This window comes from Enhydra lutris, unplaced genomic scaffold (assembly GCF_002288905.1).
Source record: "Enhydra lutris kenyoni isolate GAN:26980312 unplaced genomic scaffold, ASM228890v2 scaffoldscaffold30, whole genome shotgun sequence".
Taxonomy (NCBI): domain Eukaryota; kingdom Metazoa; phylum Chordata; class Mammalia; order Carnivora; family Mustelidae; genus Enhydra; species Enhydra lutris.
Window position 1 is genome coordinate 6,068,761 of NW_019154114.1, and position 20,699 is coordinate 6,089,459.

Here is a 20,699-nt window from a genome sequence, read left to right on the forward strand (position 1 = left end):
GCTAAACAAGAAAAATCATATGAATCTATCAAGAGATGCAGGAAAGTCATTTGACAAAATCCAATACCCATTTCTGATTTAAAAAAAAGAAAAGTAGGAGTAGAGGGGAATATTCTCAACTTGATAAAAACTGTCTACAAAAAATCTGTAGCTAATATGCTTAATAATGAGAAACACAGAGTTTTCCCATTATGATCAGGAACAAGGCAAGGATGTCCTGTCCCCTCTTGCCATTCCTTTTCAACATCATACAAGCAATTCTTGCTAATGCAGTAAGTTAAGAAAAGGAAGTAAAAGGTATACAGATAAATGGTTGACAGGAGGAGGGGGAGGGGATGAATAAGCAGAGCAAAGAGAATTTTTAGGGCATTGAAAATACTCTGTATATTATAATGACAGATATATGTTGTTACACATTTGTCCAGACCTATAGAATTCACAACACCAAGAGTGACCCCTAAAGTAATCTATGGACTTTGAGTGATTATGATGTGTCAGTGTAGGTTCATTCTTGGTCGGAAAAAATAAAGTACTATCTAGTGAGCGATGTTGATAAGAGGGGAGGCTGTTTGTATGTGGGGGCTTAACACGTCCTAGTCAAAACTGAACCTTTCTTTGACCTGTGCAGCCTTTTCAGAGCATAAAAAGGAATGGAATATTGGGCCTTAGCTCATCCAGCCCAGTGTTCTGCCTATGACTTGAGGGGTCATTTTATGGGAAAACAGAATGGTATATACTTCAAAGGCTATAATATTGTTTTGAAATATACTTTTCCAAAACTGCAGGTGGCTTTTATAACTTTCTGCTTATTTATCAGCATAAATTGCTGACATTTTCTTATACTGCTATATTAATTACTTTTGATCTTTGCCCTCTTTGTGGTCCTAGGTTGGTTCATTCTGGCTCCGGATGTCGATCACCCTCACTTGGATCTGACCTCACGTTTGCTACCAGAACAGGCTCTCGGCAGGGCATTGAGATGCATCTCTTCAGGGTGGAGACACATCGGGATCTGTCGACCTGGACCAGGATACTTGTTCAGGGTTGCCATGCTGCTGCTGAGCTACTTAAGGAAGTCTCTCTAGGTATAGATCCTGACACACCATTTCTAATAGTAATTACATGGAAATGTTATATTTTGTTTAAAGTAAAAACCAGGGGAGTGCCTGGGTGGCTCAGTGGGTTAAAGCCTCTGCCTTCAGCTCAGGTCATGATCCCAGGGTCCTGGGATCGAGCCCCACATCGGGCTCTCTGCCCAGCAGGGAGCTTGCTTCCCCCCCCCCCCCCGCCTGCCTCTACTTGTGATCTCTGTCTGTCAAATAAATAAATAAAATAAAATAAAAATAAAGTAAAAACCAGGGACGTCTGGGTGGCTCAGTTGGTTGAGTGTCTAACTCGTAATTTCAGCTCAGGTCATAATCTCAGGGTCCAGAGATTGAGCCCCACGTTGGGCTCCGCACTGGGTGTGGAGCCTACTTGGGATTCTCCCTTTCCTTCTCCTTCTCCCTCTGCCCCTCCCACTCGTGCTCTCTCTCTCTCTCTCAAATGAATAAATAAATCTTAATTAAAAGGGGCGCCTGGGTTGAGCATCTGCCTTCCACTCAGGTCATGATCCCAGGGTTCTGGGATCATGTCCAGCATCAGGACCCTGCTCAGCAGGGAGTTTGCTTCTCCCTCTCCCTCTGTCTGCCACACCCTTGCTTATGTTCTCTCTCTCTCTGTCAAATGAATAAATAAAATCTTTAAAACAAAATCTTAAAAAAAATAATAAAGTAAAAACCATTATCGTATGGGCCAGACTCAAAAATATTCTAAAATATGGCAGCATAAAATGATCTTGATGGAAGAAACCTGGTTCTTCTGTTTCAGTAGTAAAGTTTCCCTAAACCTTATATATGGCTCCTTTATAACACCCTCTGTACAACGTGGCAGTTTTGGTGTTCATTGTTTTAATCTGTATATGAGAGCGTAAGGACTGATTTACTAAGTACTAGATGCACTAACCTTCTGTTCAGAAGATTTAGTCTAAGATATGGATAGACACCCTTAAAATATGGGCATATGACAAGGCTTATGGCTATAGAAAAATAAGGAATTTTGAGTAAGAGTTTGTCTTCAAATTTTGAAATAAGCATCTAAAGGAGAGAAGCCTGGTGGTGTCTTTTCATTGTTGAAGCGCCCTCTTGTGGCTAGTCCTTATGGCTTCATTTGTATATATATGTATGTACATGTGTAGGTATTTCCAGATTGTTTTCCATTTTTTTTAATTTTTTTAAAAGATTTTATTTATTTATTTGACAGATAGAGATCACAAGTAGGCAGAGAGGCAGGCAGAGAGAGAGAGAGGAGGAGGCAGGTTCCCTGCTGAGCAGAGAGCCCGATGTGGGGCTCGATCCCAGGACACTGGGACCATGACCTGAGCCAAAGGCAGAGGCTTCAACCCACTGAGCCACCCAGGCGCCCCAGATTGTTTTCCATTTTAACAAGAACAAAGAATAGTCAAAGATATAGAGTTTCTAATATGGTTTGAATTAATTTGATCTTTTTAAAAATATTTTATTTATTTGAGAGAGAGTGAGAGAGAACATGAAAGGGGGGAGGGTGAGAGGGAGAAGCAGACTCTCCACTGAGCCGGGAGTCTGATGCGGGGCTCTATCCTGGGACTCCGGGATTATGACCTGAGCCAAAGGCAAATGCTTAATCGACGGAACCATCCAGGTAACACTAATTTGAGTATCTTGGTTCCAATACAGTTTACTTAATTTTGCTCCTGTTTTCTATGTATTTTATTTTATAAACAGTTTTATAGAATTTTATAAAAAGAGAAAAGTTTAAAGGGAAGAATGTCTTGTAATTTATCTTTCTTTCCATTGCTTTTGGAAAGTGAGAGATCTCCATGGCTTTAGAACTGCATAGGTAACATTTCCATGGGTCATCTTCTAACACTGGCAGAGGGAGAATTTTTTAAATGTTGTCAAAATGACATAATTCTTCAACTCATTAGTAATTGGTTGATATTTTCCTTACAACCACAGTGATGATTCAAGTAGTGACACCAGTGACTAGTAAGACCCCACCTTGGATTTCAACTAAAGCCACCATATCCACACTTTCTCATCTTTGTGTTTCCCACCCATTTTCACTATAGAGTGGTTGGTGACCACATTAAGGGCTTCAGGGCTCTGGTTTTAGTCTTGGGCACAGAATGTGCATTCTGGGTTGTGTCCTCAATGTGATGGTCTATAGTGCTCTCTGTTCCTTTGGGGAGCCCAAGAACATTCAGTAGGCCCTTTACTGACATCTGAGATCACCATATCGTCTTTAAGAATCCAGAGAGAAGGGCACCTGGATGGCTCAGATGGTTAAGCGTCTGTGTTCGGCCCAAGTCATGATCCCAAGGTCCTGGGATTGAGCCCTGCATCAGGCTCCCTGCTCAGCGGAGAGTCTACTTCTCCCTCTGCCCATCCCCCTTACTCATGCTCGCTCTCTCACTCAAATAAATAGATGAAATCTTAAAAAAAAAAAAAAGAATCCAGAGAGATGTGTTTCCCAAAACAAAGAATGCATTTTAGATTTTTAACATTTTTCACTTTCCTATTGTTGCTCTGGTGTCTGGCAGCTAAACTTCTGGCTGGAAACAACAATCTGTCCAGTCCCCAGCTCACGGTTGTTTAAATACAGATGGCTTGACGGGAGAAAGAATAAGGATTGGTTGGGTCCTTATACTTTATTTTCTGGTAATTTTGAACCTTTTTATTCCCACTTACAGCTGTATTTTAATATTACCTTGGTAATACTTTCATTTCCACAATTCAGGTCAACTGATATACTTACTAATCACTTACTCTGTATTTAGAACTGTGCCACATGTCCTAAAGTGGCTGAAAGTAAACTGCTTTGATAAGAGCCAGAATTCCTTTAAAATGCATTTGTGTGTGTGTGTGTGTGTGATACACCTGATCTGTGTCTTAATATGTGTGTGCTCAATGTGCACATCCTCATTTGCGTATACAAACGTACATACATAAGCATGTCCTGCAGATGCATGTTATCACTTGGTGTTATTGTTGGGAGATTCAGAAAGGTTTATTTAAAACTATAATTATGGCACATTGTACTACCTATTCAGGTATCTGTGGCCTAAAGAACATCAGAACATTGACAAGAAGAAATCATAAATTTAAGCTCTGTTTCTTTGTCTCTTATGTGTATTGGCTATGGTTTACTCATTTATTTATTTCTTTGTATAGTATACTCATTTAGAAAAATTTCAGTAACTACCTTTAAGATTTTGCTAGTGAGCACAACACATGAACTTCATAATGTTTCATTTAGTTTTATTTATTTATCTTTAAAGATTTATGGGGTACCTGGGTGGCTCAGTGGATTAAAGCCTCTGCCTTCGGCTCAGGTCATGATCCCAGAGTCCTGGGATCGAGCCCCACATCGGGCTCTCTACTCAGCGGGGAGCCTGCTTCCTCCTCTTTCTCTGCCTGCCTCTCTGCCTACTTGTGATCTCTGTCTGTCAAATAAATAAATAAAATCTTAAAAAAAAAAGATTTTGTTTATTTACTTGTCAGAGAGAGAGAATGAGGGAGAGAGGGAAGCAGAGGGAGATGCAGGCTCCCTGCTGAGCAAGGAGCCCAATGCAGAACTCAATCCCAGGACCTTGCGATCATGACCTGAGCCAAAGGCAGACGTTAACCCACTGAGCCACCCAAGTATCTGTATAATGTTCATTTAGTTTTAAACCTTTGTTAGATTACAGTAGAATTGGTATATGATCCTTCCAGAACACAGGACTTTTTCCTTTTAGCAAATATGAACCTCAAGATCACTAAGCAGAAAATACAGTTAATTCTTTGATATATTTAAAACCATCTTCCATTTGTTATAGGAATTCAAAGTATGAAAATACATATATGTATATATTTGTTTGAACTTTAATGAATTTTCTTTTAAAGGCTAATTTCATCATACCAGTTACCCAAACTTTACAATTTTTAAATCAAAGAACTTTATGGAGATACTCTGCATTTCTATAGTTTTGGTGTTATAAAGGCTAAGTAGTAGTAGATACAGAAGGATTTGCTTTAGTAAAAATGTAGAAAATCTCCAAAAGGAGAAGAAAAATGAGCATTTTGAAGTGTTTATATTGTTAGCATATATAACGAAAGAGTTTGTTTTTACCGTGTTCTCAATTTTGTAAAATTCTCTTGAATTTTTATTCAGCTACTGGGCAAATATGGATTGAGTGTATACTCTGTACTTGTATTGGCTATACTAAAATAGAGTAGGCATAGCCCCTGCCTTTGAAATTGAAAGGACAGAAGCAGAGGAATAACGAGTACTTACCAGGGTTGTTATAAGTCATAAATTGAATGTATGTTTCCTCTGACCATACACACACACACTTCTAAGCCTCTATTTTTTTTTAAGATTTTATTTATTTGTTTGACAGACAGTGATCACAAGTAGGCAAAGAGGCAGGCAGAGAGAGAAAAGCGGAAGCAGGCTCCCTGCTGAGCAGAGAGCCAGATGCGGGGCTCGGTCCTAGGACCCTGAGATCATGACCTGAGCCGAAAGGAGAGGCTTAACCCACTGAACCACCAAGGCACCCCATAAGCCTGTATTTTTAAGATGAAAGAACTGGGATTAATGTTGTGAGGGCTTGAATTGGGTCTTTTCTGACTCCAAAACCAGTGCCTTAAGCTCCTGATTTCTCCCCCCCAAATGACTCATTCTTATGCGCAGATTAAACTCCTAGAGGACATATACAGTATCATTTTCTCTTAATTCATTAAATCAACAAATATTTATTGAGTGTTTTTTTACTTACAGAGTGCTGTGCTTTGTAATGGGAGAAATAAAAATAAATAAGACCTACTTCATGCCTTTGACCAAATAGCTATAAGAAAGGAACATAGTGTCATGTTCTTTGTAAGCCTGGGCATGATCAACCCATTGATTTGGCTGGCATTTTTCATGTGCAGGAACAGATAATATTGCTTCAGCCTTTCTCCAAGAGAGTCCTGGGCAATCAGGCCAGGTTGAACCCACAAAGCCCATTACCTTCTGGATTTTTCTGGAAGACCCAGAGGAGCCCAAGGTGGCTCAGTCCTGCAGCTACTGAAGGAAAGGTCTTACAGGAAATATTGCAGCCCTCCAGACCCCTCATACCGAGTAACTGGCCGCAGAACAGCAGAAACAAGATTTGCAGCAGAGCATTTCTTTGATGTTAGGATAGTTGTCCTTCAGGATACACTGCTAATCTCCAGTAGTCTCTCATTTTAAAAAGATGCAAAGTAAAGAAAAATTAAAAAATAAAAAAATAAAATAAAAAGACACAAAGTTGAAACGATAGGATGTATTTACCAGCAATTATTTTGGTATAACATAATAAATTTATTAATGAGCCTTTTTTCCTCTTGGCTTTATTAAATTTTTTTACTACTGGAAAGCTGCTTGGAAAGTTATCTTTAACATGTATCATTGTATGCAGTATCCCATAGTTTGAAAAAGCCACTGTCTCCCCAACTTAGCAGATTGTGAGATAGTAGTCAGAGCACGCAAAGGAAAACTAAGGCTGGTGGGAACCATTAGCTTCATGCAAACCATAGGAAGAAGGAAAAGAATGGCCAGTAGGGCTAAATGTATCAGTTAGGATGGTTTAGGCTGAAATTAACAGAAAATCCCCTCTAAAACTAGATTAAACATTAAAGAAATGTATTATCTACATAGAAGAAAGAGTAAGAATAAAAGGTGAGGGGATACCTGGTGGGTCAGTTGGTTAAGCATCTGCCTTCCACTCAGGTCATGATCTCGGGGTCCCGGAATCGAGCCCCGAGTTGGGCTCCCTGCTCAGCTGGGAGCCTGCTTCGCCCTCTGCCTGCCACTCTCCTTGCTTGTGCTCTCTCTCTCTCTCTCTAACAAATAAATAAAATCTTTTCTCTAAAAGAGAAAAGATTTTATTTATTTGACAGAGAAAAACACAGCGAGAGAGGGAACACAAGCAGAGGGAATGGGAGAAGGAGAAGCAGGCTTCCCGCCAAAAAGGTAGCCCAATGCGGGGCTTGAACCCAGGACCCTGAGATCATGACCTGAGCCAAAGGCAGACAGTTAATGACTGAGCCACCCAGGCACCCCAATAAATAAAAGCTTAAAAAAAAAAAAAAGAATAGAAGGTGAGGGGTGGTCTTTCCTTCCCAATTGTATTTCTTTCCAATCTGATTGAGCCGATTTGGTTCATGTGTATACTTTGGACCAACAACAGTTACCAGAGGAAAGCTGTGCACTGATTGGCTCAGACGCTGTCTACCCTTGAAGTTGAGATCACCCTTCTTTGTAACACATGAGGAAAAAGTGTAGAAACTTGAATAAAAATAGGGTTTGGGGGGCACCTGGGTGGATCAGTGGGTTAAAGCCTCTGCCTTTGGCTCAGGTCATGATCTCGGGGTCCTGGGATCGAGCCCCACATCGGGCTCTCTGCTCGGCAGGGAACCTGCTTCCTCCTCTCTCTCTCTGCCTGCCTCTCTGCCTACTTGTGATCTCGGTCTGTCAAATAAATAAATAAAAATCTTTTTAAAAAGTAGGGTTTGGCTGTAAAGGAAGAATGGAGAAATAGAAACTGGGTAGATAGCTGACAGTGAGTACTTACAAGTATCAAGACAAGAGCTAAGGAAGCTGGTTGGATTCAGCAACATGGAGATAATTATTGGTGCCCTTCAGAAAAGATGCTCAGTGGTGTGATGGCTTTGGCAGACCAAAAGGACTGAGGATTGAATGGAAAGTGAAACACAGTGAAACACGGATAAACTGACTAAAGACGCTCCGTTTAAGAAGAGAAAGCGGGGCTCCTGGCTGCTTCAGTCAGTAGAGCTCAGTTGGTAGAGATTAACTCCTGACCTTGGGGTTATAAGTTCAAGCTGCATGTTGCATGTAGAGAGTACTTAAAAATAAAATCTTTTTAAAAAGAGAGAGGGGGTGCCTGGGTGGCTCAGTCGTTAAGCATCTGCCTTAGGCTCATGTCATGGTCCCAGGGTCCTGGGATCGAACCTTGTATCGTGGGCCCCCTGCTCAGCAGGAAGCATGCTTCTCCCTCCCCAACTCCCCCTGCTTGTTCCCTCTCTCGCTGTTTCTCTCTCTGTGTCAAATAAATAAATAAAATATTCAAATAAAGAGATAGAGAGAAAGAAAAAGGGAAGCTGAGGATTGAGTAATGGCATTTCTTCTGATAATGAGAGATTTGAACATCTAAAAATATTAATGGGGGAGATCCAGTTTAAAGGGAAATGTTGAGGGGCTCCTGGGTGCTCCGTCGGTTGCTAATCTGACTTTTTAAAAAGATTTTATTTATTTGAGAGAGAAAGAGCGTGCATGAGTTGGGAGGAGGGGCGGAGGGAGAGTGAGAAGAAGACTTCCTTCTGAGCAGGGAGCCCAACACAGGGCTCGATCCCAGGGCCCTGAACCATAGGCAGACACTTAATTGACTGAGCCCCAAGTACCCTGAGTGTCTGACTATGATTTCAGCTCAGGTCACGATCTCAGGGTTGTGAGATCGAGACCCATGATGGGTTCCATGCTGGAGTCTGCTTAAGATTCTCTCTCTCTCTCCCCTCTCCCTCTGCCCCTCCCCCCTACATGTCCCCATACTCTCTCTCAAAAGGAAAAAAAAATAGAAAAAAAATACTTGAGTGTAATAATTGAACCTTAAACATGAAGTCAGAGAATATTCTAATGCAGACTATTAATGATACAGGGAGATTCTCCTCAGAGAACTTCGTTCAGAATGATTGAGCTTGGATGAGAGTACATGTGGTAAACTGGAGATTTCTGGGTTTTAGGTGGTTGGTGCGCACATAAGCGTTCTCACTCTTCCCCCACCCACTGCCTCTCACCCCATCCCTGGTCACCACCTTGTCCTTGACCCCTATTCCAGGTGGTGGGTTGGTTATGAATTAAGTCTCACAGATGAAATGAACTTAGAGAAGAGATGAGGGTGTCTGTTTTACATATTACTTGGTAATATAATTTCCCCAAAGATGCTGAAAGTTTATTAGATTTTTAGATAAGTTGAAATGTCATGATTTACTAATTCTGGTATATAGTATACACTCAGCAAAGTGGCCATTGTTATGCTTGTTATTGTTACTTAAACCCCAGAGAATTAGCATCTCTAATTAAGCCTTTTAAGGTTACCCAGAATTGGGGCGCCTGGGTGGCTCAGTGGGTTAAGCCTCTGCCTTCAGCTCAGGTCATGATCTTGGGGTCTTGAGACTGAGCCCCATGTTGGGCTTTACACTCAACAGGGGGAGTCTGCTCAGGATTCTTTGTCTCCCTCTCCCTCTGCCTCTCACCCTGCTCTCTCTCTCTCTGTCGCTAAAATAAATAAATCTTACAAACAAAACAAAACAGTGATTTCTACAGTGTAGATTGTTTGTAATGACCCAACTGTCATCCCTGCTGCCCTGTGAGAGCAGAGAATTAAAAAAATAAATGATTTAATGAGCAAACAAACTAATATATAATTCACAACTCCGCTGAACTTTATGTATGTTTTCTGATTATTCTGGGTCCAGGCCCATGAAGTTCCTTCCCCTAACTTGATCTCTGAACACTATCAACCCACATCGTACCCTCCAAAAGGAACACAAAGCCCCCACTGCTGGATGCTGAATGTTTATCTTCCTCCCTTGATTACTGCAAAAACTGTGGTTTTTTTCTGTCTTTTAAACTTCAGTATTTGATGTTCTGTGATTGTCCTTGAATTCTGTTGTTGTCTTTTTATATTTCTGATAACGGCCCTGTTAAGCAAAATCAGCACATTACATTTTTTTTTAATTTATTTATTTGACAGAGATCACAAGTAGGCAGAGAGGCAGGCAGAGAGAGGAGGAAGCAGGCTCCCTGCCGAGCAGAGAGCCCGATGCGGGACTCGATCCCAGGATGCTGGGATCATGACCTGAGCCGAAGGCAGAGGCTTTAACCTACTGAGCCACCCAGGTGCCCCAGCACATTACATTTTTTACTGACTTACCTATAAATTGAGGTACATAGTGGATTTATAGTCCACAAAAGGATTTTAGTTGAATCAGGACATCAGGATGGTTATAATAAGCCACCTGGAGTAACCCCGACCTTCACTAATAAGTCCCAGATCCTATCCCATCAGAATTGGGGCACTTACACAGCTGGTTGCCGTACACACACACATACACATGCATGCGTGTTAAATCACAGTCAGAGACTTTTTGCTCTTCAGTGCACTACTCCTGACACCCTCTGAGGATGAGAGGTACCAGGTACTTAGTCACCGTTGCTTCAACTATATTTACTTACCATTTGGGGAGAAACCATTTAACTAGGACTTTTAGATACAACATTGCTATGGCAAATTCATACTCTCAGAAGTATCTGGTATTAATTAACAGTTTTAAGTGAAAACAAACTCACTTCTAAACCCAGACATATTCAGTGTTACCTTTATTTCTTCCCTTCAAGGTTGAGATAATGAGAAACAATATTCTATTCTTTTCTTTTCTTTCAGAGAGAGAGCGAGAGCACAAGTTGAGGGAGAGGTAGAGCGGGAGGGAGAAGCAGGCTCCCCACTGAGCAGGGAGCCCGACATGGGACCTGATCCAGGAACCCTGACATCATGACCTGAGCTGAAGGCAGATGCTTAACCAATGGAGCCCCCTAGGGGCCCTTGTTTTTTCTTAAGTAACACACACAGCCACTACATTTGTGTTGCTTTTCTTCCCTCCTAGGAGGAAATAATCCTAAACAGGATCTTTGGGCAACTTCGTTTATGGCAGGCTCTTAGGGGGTTAATGGCTTGCCTTTGCTAGTTGCAGTCACCTGATCTTGCCCCAGTAATGACACACCTGCAGGCAGAAATACTCACCCACCTTCTCTAGCCAGTGCTTCCAGAACTTGAGCAAATCCTTGTTCTTTGAGCTTCTCTTTTCTAGACTAGAACTGATCCCCTCTTCTCATCAAACAAATCTCACTACCCTTGACTGCACTATAGCTTCAGGGATGTTAATAGAATAAAATTCCCTTGAAAACTGTATCCTAGGGGCGCCTGGGTGGCTCAGTGGGTTAAAGCCTCTGCCTTCGGCTCGGGTCATGATCTCAGGTCCTGGGATCGAGCCCCGCATCAGGGCTCTCTGCTCAGCAGGGAGCCTGCTTCCTCCTCTCTCTCTGCCTGCCTCTCTGCCTACTTGTGATCTCTCTCTGTCAAATAAATAAATAAAAAATCTTTAAAAAAAAAAAAAAAAAAAAAGAAAACTGTATCCTAGTTGCCCTGATTAGGATCTATCTGTCCTTCCTCCAAACCCTTAGCCATTTATTCTGAGATTATTGCATTGAATTACTTTCTACAGGTAGTTCGTTTTATCCATGTTTTCCCCCCAAGGGTTTTTGTCTGAGGATAATGAAAATTCAAAGTCTTTGGGCCAAAATTCTCTTCTTTGAGTATTTTTGTCTATTGTTCTTTTTCCTTATTACTTAAACACAGAGCTATCTTAACTAATTCACTGCAAGGGCAGTGAAAGAATACACTGATGGGTCTGGATAGGAGGACTTGCTTGTTTAGAAAGTACTTTTTGTGACCAAGCATAGCGAGACTCTGATCCTTTAGGTGATGTGAAGTACATCTCTCAAAGGGCTGTGTGAATTCCCAGGTCTCAGAGGGCCTTGCACTTGTAGCCTCTGTACTAACATAACAAAACTGTGCTCCGATGTTAGTGAAACGGAAACTTCACCAGTCTTGAGAAAAGGCATGTGTCAGTCTTAATGATCAAAAGGGGTTTTTTTCCTATCAATACAGATCAATCCTTTGAATTTTATCTTTCGGACTGACAGTATGACTTTTGCTAACTATAGCTCTTACCTTTGATAATAAACATTATCATTATCCTCTTCCCAAATATAAACCAAACACTGTGACTGCCCCTAAAAGGCATTTCTGCCTTCTCTCCTTTGGGTGCTCTTTCTTCTTGCCCATTTGAAACCTTTCTCTACTCACTGCCCATCCAGTTTGACCTATTCTTTAGGGCCTCTCTGAAGTACCTTCTCCTCCAGGAAACTATTCCTTGACTTTGGCCTTATTCAGTCTAGTGTTTAGTTGTGTTCTGTACATTCTACCCAGCACAGTTAGGAATTTCACATTTATGCCTATTCATTTATAAAGTTCTCGAGAGAGGGCACCATGCCTCTCACTTCTCTAGTACCACGCACAGCCTACTCCCAGCACAAGTGTTTAATTGATACTCACTGAATCAAACTGAATCAGATCAGATGTCATGGAGAGCTATGGTTGTCTCTTTCTCATCTCAGTCAAGATATTGACCCAAGCAACCAGAACAAAACTTACTTGAGGGTGTTCCAAATAAGTTAGATATTACACATTCTCAAGAATGGATTTTTTTTCCTTTGTTGAAGTCAGAAGAATCCTTTTCCATTTGAAAACTGAAGTGCTAACTTTATTAATGATGGTTTTTGCATGTCTTCAATAGGCTGCACGATAAATGGCCAAGAAGTAAGATTCACTGTCCATTATGAAAATGGGTTCACTATCTCCAAGGAGAATGGAGGTTCCAGCAGCATATTGTACCGCTACCCCTTTGAGAGGCTGAAAATGTCTGCTGATGATGGCATTAGAAATCTGTATCTGGATTTTGGTGGTCCTGAAGGAGAACTGGTAAGAGTGTTTCTGAAAACCATGTTTACTCTAAAAGGTATTTTCTTTCTTTCTCATTGTGTCTTACCTTTTGTATAGAAAACTGTGGACAGGGCGCCTGGGTGGCTCAGTGGGTTAAAGCCTCTGCCCTCGGCTCAGGTCATGGTCCCAGGGTCCTGGGATCGAGGCCCGCATCGGGCTCTCTGCTCAGCAGGGAGCCTGCTTCCTCCTCTCTCTCTGACTGCCTCTCTGCCTACTTGTGATCTCTCTCTCTGTCAAATAAATAAATAAAATCTTTAAAAAAAAAAGAAAACTGTGGACGTATCATCCATTTGGAGTCAGGAAATTGTTCTTCAGTTTTCAAGATGTATTGGGTTTGGGTTTGGGGCCTGTGTGTGTGTGTGTGTGTGTGTGTGTGTGTGTGTTTCTTTCCCCCACTTCAGGAAATCATTCCTTTTTAAAAAGTTTTGTTTGAATGGTAGAAGGGAAAAATGGATAGCCCTTTTAAGAAATAGGCTTTTATCAAATATGAGCTATAAAATACAAAAGCTGGTGAACTTTAATAAATAAATTCTATCCATTGCTATTATTAGTAGTTGGTTGAGACGAGTTAAAAGTAATAGAATGACTTGGTTGCTACAGAAATTCTGCTGATGAGAAAAAAGATACAGAGGTATCTCCACACAACCATCATTTTTTTTTTTTAAAGCTCCTTGTCTTTTAAAGGAAAGATCGGCAGGAATTTATGATTTCCCTTAGGGAACCACAGAAGTGTGTAAAGTTTACTTCAGAAATCATAAATTATGATAAAGGAGTAAAATAATGCCTTTTCTGTCTTATCATTTTTTTAAAGATTTTATTTATTTATTTGATAGAGATCTCAAGTAGGGGGAGAGGCAGGCAGAGAGAGGGAGAAGAGGAACAGGGAGACCGATGCGGGGCTCCATCCCAGGATGCTGGGATCATGACCTGAGCCAGAGGCAGAGGCTTTAACCCACTGAGCCACCCAGGTGCCCCAAGTTCAAGTCTTATACATGAAATATTATGTCTATTGACACTCACCATAAATGGAAATTTGCAAAACAGAATCTTGACATTTTATTACTGAAAGAGATCTTAGAGAAAATAACTTCCAAATAAGAAATCATGTCTAGAAATCTTATTTTAAATGATGAACCTTTAGGAGACTATGATTGGACTATGGACCAAGGGCTTTTCAAAAGCTTGAAGCAGCCATTTGCAACGACGTAGATGAAACTAGAGGGTATTATGCCAAGCGAAATAAGTCAATCAGAGAAAGAGAATTATATATGAAGAAACAAATATATGAAGAAGAGGATCATGGGGGAAGGAAGGGAAAAATAAGATAAGACGAAGTCAGAGGGGGAGACAAACCATAAGAGACTCTTGGGGCGCCTGGGCGGCTCAGTGGGTTGGGCCTCTGCCTTCCGCTGGGGTCATGATCTCAGGGTCCTGGGATTGAGTCCTGATTGGGCTCTCTGCCCAGTGGGGAACCTGCTTCCCCCTCTCCCTCTGCTTGCCTCTCTGCCTGCTTGTGATCTCTCTGTCAAGTAAATAAATGAAATCTTTAAAAAAAAAAAAAAATAAGAGACTCTTAATCATGGGAAACAAATTGAGGGTGCTGGAGGGGAGGGGGCTGGGAGGGATGGGGTGATGGATATTGAGGGGGGCACGTGATGTGATGAGCACTGGGTATTATATAAGACTGATGAGTCTACCTCTGAAACTAATAATACACTGTATGTTCATTAATTGAATTTAAAAAAAAAAAAGAAGAAGAAGAAGAAGAAGTGGGAAACATCCCTCAGAAGGCCAGAGGGAAGTATAGTCTGAAACATCACATCACTGACTTCCCATCCAAGGGTCTTTGATTAGGTCAGGGTTGTTTTAAGGGCCTCAAGAAACCAATAAGCACTTTAAAATCATTTGGATTTCAGCATTGTATCTATATTTCTGGTATATTTGATCTTGCTGGGAAGTAAAAATATATATATATATATATATATATATATATATATATATATATATATATATTTTAAAAGCCTCAAGCATTAGATAGAGTTAAATGCTTCTATTAAATTAACTTATGTTAAATTAACTAGTTATTTATAGCAGTTGTCATTTAGCAAGATAGGTATTAGATTATTCCTGGCTATATAGTTTTACTCCCTGCTTTATATTTAATGTATACAAAGTTTAATGATGAAATTCATGCTCTGTAATTTATATTTTGAATAAAGTTGTATTTTTCTTTAAAAGGCATAGTTAACTATGCCCTATTCCTAGTTTCTGCATCAGTGCTGAGGACTGGCTTGACTCACAGCCCGATGCAGGTCTCCTTGTTCACCTGGTGTCAGCTGTCCAGATAGAGGCCTGAGCTTAGGAATCTATGACTAGCCCTCCTAACTAGCCTCAGGAGTTGCATTCCTACCACAAACCTGTGAGGGATACCAAAAATCATACCCATCCATAGTCACATACAGCTGCATTCACTCTGATTCCCCTGGGAATATAATCCTAATTAATGATCTCCATATAGCATATTCCTCTTTGTTTTCCATCTTCTTCCATTTGGTTCTTCCTGCCAGGTATGGTGGATTCCAGCTCCCCACCACTTGTCTCCTAACTGTGATGTGGAAGCTCACACTAGTGTTTCATTACTACATGGAGTGACCTTATTTCAGAGTATACTTTTCATTTGTGGCTTTAAGTTCCTGAGAGATGTTTCCATAAATCTGGCACCTTTTTTTTTTTTTTTTAAGATTTTATTTATTTATTTGAGAAAGACAGAGAGCATGGGTGGGGGAGGGGGAGAAGGAGAAGCAGACCACCCCCCCCCCCCCCCCCCCACTGAGCAGGGAGCCTGATTCGGAGCTCAAGGATCATGACCTAAGCCTAAGGCAGTCACTCAATCAACCGAGCCACCCAGGAGCCCCAACACCTTCTTAATCCAAATTCTTTCTAAAAAGTAGAACAACACATCCAAATTTGTTCGTTTTGTGTCTGTTTATGAAAGCTTCTGTGTGTGGTAGTGATCATTCGTGTGCTTTCTCCACAGACCGTGGACCTGCACTCTTGTCCGAAGCCGATCGTATTTGTGTTGCACACGTTCTTGTCAGCCAAAGTCACTCGCATGGGACTGCTGGTATGAGCAGCAGAAAATCAGAAAAGAGTCTTGAATGTCACAAGAAGTATTTCCACCTCAAAAAAAAAAAAAAAAAAAAGCACAAAAAGAAAGCTCTTTGCTCTCTCCTCCAGCACAGTGCCTTGACAAGGACCTGCAGATCACTGCTGAACAGTAACTGTGTTTAAAGAAGAGCCTGCCTTTCACAAGCTACCTTGGCCAGAAATTCTAGGATTCTAATAAGCTCTAAACTGAAGCTGTTGATTTATTGCCTCGTTTCCTAATGTGGTTTCTAAGTCACTAGATTTATTTCCCCTCTGAAGAAGGATGGCTCATTGTGGGTTTTTGTTTTGTTTTGTTTTGTTTGTTTTTTTGGACGTAATCAAATATCCAAGAGTTGTTTTCATTTTCTTCTTGTAGGATTTATTTCAAGCCTCGACATCTTGCTTAGTTCAACCATCTTTTCCCAGGTGCTAGTTGACAGCCGCTTGTGCTTCTGGGCCATTCCGGATAGGTCCTACGTGCTATTGGAGCTTACTGTCACTTCATCCTTCCACCCTAGGAAGTCCTTGAATTGCACACCAAAGCGTTCTCACATCTGTCCTGGCTCTCCTGCATCCCACTCTGGCCACCACTTTCCTACCGCATCACAAGGTTGCCACTCATAAGTGCTAACTTTAGGACTTAGAACTTGTGAAATTTGATTTGCCTTGCCTTCCATTCCCTTTCTAATGGTGACCAAGTAGGAAACCACTGATTTGAAAGAAGAGGTTTGCTTATTTTAGGTTTTTCTGACTTATCTTTGGTAGGAACCAGGCGATAAGATTTCTTTTAAAAGAAAATCCTCATTTTAGCCTAAGCCATTTTTTTATTGCTTACCAAATGTGCCTTTGGTTAGGGTTAGTGGAGCTTTATTAGTCACTGTTTGAATAACTGGATTATCACTGCCATTCCAGGGAGATCATCCACCTTGGTTTTGAGGAATAGTCTTTGAGATGGGTTTCCTTAGGAGTATCTTTTCTAGTGGGTAGATCTCACTGAGGAAGATAAATCTTGGAAAGCCCGCTTCTTTAAAGAGTAAGCTCTATAAAGCCATCTCTTAAGCACAAACATCATGTGAAGTTGCTTTGGGCTTTGTGAGCCCATGCTGGATCCTGGCCCTGGTCCTCTCCCTTTGTGGCAGCAGAGTGGCATGGACAGGCGGTTGCTAATTCAAGACTCCCTGTTGGCTTAATAATGCATTCTCTGGTGGGCAGGTTGATGAGACCACAGAACAGCTACCTGGGTTTTCCTAAGCATTGCCAGATGTCATCATTATTTAGTAGCAGTAAGATTGTGGTATTAAAGAATCACACTCAGCTTGTTTTTCCTAATTATGAAGGAGGTATATATCTGAAAACATTTAAAATAACATAATAGCTATATATAATGACAAGATTACTACAGTCCCCAGATCTAAAAGAAAAGGTGATATTGACTCAGATGTTCTCGGTATTCGTGGAGGAAAAGTCTAGGGATACTTCTTACTTACTAGATCTATTAGGAGTGTCATAAAGAGGAGGTGAGCACTTCAGGGGGTATAGGAGGGTAACACTCCAAACAGGGAAGGAAAAACCCCACAACCATAAATGCAAAACATAGCTATTTGGTTTGAGTGTGAACTGATCTAGGTGGGACATTTGAAAGAGCAGACTCATGAGCAGAGAGTTTGAGTTAGACATTGTAACTCCATTGTCTTTCTTCTGCCCATAAGTCAATCTTTCTTCCCCTTGTACAATGAGATTAACCACATGCAGAGGCTGGGGAGAGATTACAGTTCTTCCCCCGGCTACAGTTCCAAAAATAAATGATTTGATCCACTTAAAACTGGAAATTGGAATCTAGACGAGAATATGCCTTTCAAGAATTTTTTTTTTTTTTTTTTTTTTTCCTTTCAAGAATTTTTTTATGTTTTAAGGATTCATAGACCTATGTTTAGTTCCATCTTTAGTAAATTTGCAAGGGAAGAAAATAAATATCTTGAAGGTCCAGCTATGATTTCTGGAAGCAGAATTTCGACACATAATACCCTTAGATAAGGGAGCTTAGACATTCTTTGCAGTGAGAGCATTATTAACCTGAAAAGTTGCACAGTGCAATCACAGACTTTGCAGCAAAGCCATTTGGTTGAGGTTTTCTTGGTTAGTGTGAAAGGCTAAGCCACTGAGAATATTTTCAGGGAGAACTTACAAGCCCCCGTGCCCATCAGTTATATGAAAAAGATCTCTAAAAAGGGTGTAATGAACATGTGAGCAGGAGAAGGTAAAGTGTGTGAGCCATTTTGGCTCATTTTGTTCAAGCTTGAACCATCATGTTTAACACCAAGGTCCATAAGGTTTTTTAAATATTTTGAGTCTTAATGTGAAATGAAAATGTGTGGGAGATTTCCTTTGACCACTAGCACCCCCGAGAGCAAGAGCCCTTAAGCTGCCTGTGTAACATCAACAGCTTTCCAATCATGGGTGAACAGCTTGTTCTTCAATTAAGTGTGTTTATGGAGTTTTCAAACCACAAATGAAGTGCTTTTTATGAATAGGACAGCCTTGATAAATACGTATTTTGTATTAAGATGCCAAAATATGGCAAATTATTTTCAAACGATAACTAAAAATGGGCATTCGGGGTATTTCACACCTTTTCTAGAACAGCTTAACTTGTCATTTCTTTTTCATTTTGAATAAGGAAAGTTGCTGAGAATGTTGTGGGCTTCCATGTGTAGATGGGAATGAACCTGCAGAGTAGTGTCATCCCAATGGACCCACTTCCATGCCCTCAGTTCCCCCCAGACCTGGGGCTTTGACATCTTCTCCATATTCCACACAGATGTCTCTAAGTAGCCAATTGGCGTGTGAAAATTCTTCCTCCTCATTTCCTAAAATTTCCCCTTTTCCTCTCCAAAGAAAAAAAGAAAGAAAGAAAGAAAGAAAGAAGGGCTCAGTTACTCTTTTTCTGAAAAAGGTAAGCCCTTTCCTGAAGTTATCAGACCTTACCTGGAAATAAGTATCTAATATTTTATATGAAGAAATACTTTAATGTATGTTTATACAGTATTTATTAGATAGTTATAACTGTAAACTCACCTACCTAGTAGACAGTTTCAGATTAAATATTAGGACATGTATAAGCAATCAAAAATTACTTTACATATCATTCACTTATTTTAAAGCCATGTTTTAGCACTTTTTAGGCTAGGTGAAGTCTGATCATGCCTGTTTTTATCAGCTGTACCCTCACAAACTTTGATATGGAACATTATTGGATGGCAGGAGAGATTGAATTATTTATTTCTTATATTTTTAGAAGTGGAAAAATCTAACCAACAAATGATAAAAGTTGCCACTGATTATTTGTTTTCCTAATTTATCATCCTAAGCAAAATGGTAACAAAGCTTTTTTCAGCTGATTAAATGCACTTAGCTAATAGACCAAAATTTATTCTTTAAAAAAAAAATTAAGCTGTGTGGAATCTGGACAAGATTATGTTTCTCTCAGAAAAAGTTTTCACTGTAAGTGGTTTTGATGGACAAAAGTGTGACCACTTTTGAGAAAAAGTTATGATGGTTTTTTTTTTAATTTTGTGAGAAACTCCAGGTCTTCTTGTTTAATTTATGTGCATGTGGATATATTTGTATGTTGTCAAAAACATGGAAGAATCTCCATATTTTTAATGCAAATTATATTGTAAGCTGCTATGCAAATTTTATTAAAACCCTACCTACTTAAAAGTTAAACATTTTTAAGCTTTCAGGGAAGACCTGTAGACTTAAGCACTTTCTCTGCTCTTTTGTATCTTATCTTGGACACTTATGCTGAACTTTGTTCTTATTATTTTCACTTGTTATAAGCTATTGATTGTATGTAATATTGAAACTATCCAAATATCCAGCATACATTTCCACGTTGCTGCCATCCACCGTTGATGCCATGAATGAATGGTTGGTTAGAAAGCCAAAGGTCATATTTTTTCAATTGCTAATGAAGAAGTAAAATGCCTGACCTCTTTGGTCTCAAAGCAAATTGCTCTGGTCAGATCAAATATCTATGTAAGGAAAAGAGACTTCTTTAAATTTGGAATTCGGCTTAAACTTCAAGTTTAAGTTGAATTTGACCATAACCATATTCACTCTTTTTGTATGTGTATCTCTATCAGGTCTGTAATATACCAGGTGGTATTATATTATATCCTGTCTTAAGTTTGGAAATCTTAGTTAAATTTAAGTTGTTATTGGGGCTTTTTTTCCCCTCCTGAAGATGAAAGCAGAGGAATCTGCCATTTGCTACTGTTCTCTCTCTTTCAAGATTGCATGGTAATCTAGAATTCTTTTTACTTTCTACGTACTGTCTTTAAAAACCAACAGCAGCAGTCTCTACTCTCCCTTCTTTTTTAAAGCTGTCTCCTTCCCTGTGCTGGGTATATAGACAATAAATGTGTGATGACAGACAATTATAAAATAATTATGTTGTATATCAAGATTATGTGTTTTTGAGCAATAGAGCTACTCCTATCATGTAATGATAAGTGAAATTTACGCTAGAAAGAGACTGCTTAGTGGCATATTTGAAACCATTTCTCTAAAAAAAAAAAGTAGATCTGGCAGATCAGTGATATAAGTTCATTCTATCGAAGGATAGAATTTCAAGTTAAAATAAGGTACCAAAAATAGGTTCATAGAGCACACCTGTATATCTGTTGTCTTTTTTTTTTTTTTTTTAACAATAGCTAAACTCCCCACTGGAAGAGTGGTTTTTATATATTAGCTCAACAAAATATTTTAACAAGATTTCTTCTTTTGTTTCAAAACTGATAAACTTGAGATTAATCTTTTGCCACCT

General features: G+C 40.0%; 1 protein-coding gene across 1 annotated transcript in view; it reads left to right on the top strand.

Annotated features, from left to right (window-relative positions):
* LOC111152939 (syntrophin beta 2) overlaps positions 1-15,924 on the top strand; it is a 107,765-nt gene extending 91,841 nt beyond the window's left edge. The window contains exons 5-7 of the mRNA XM_022511684.1: positions 889-1,085; positions 12,519-12,703; positions 15,762-15,924. Coding sequence (XP_022367392.1) covers positions 889-1,085; positions 12,519-12,703; positions 15,762-15,854 — 475 coding nt within the window. The 3' untranslated portion in view covers positions 15,855-15,924. The remainder of the gene's footprint in view (positions 1-888; positions 1,086-12,518; positions 12,704-15,761) is intronic.
* Positions 15,925-20,699: the final 4,775 nt, after the last annotated feature.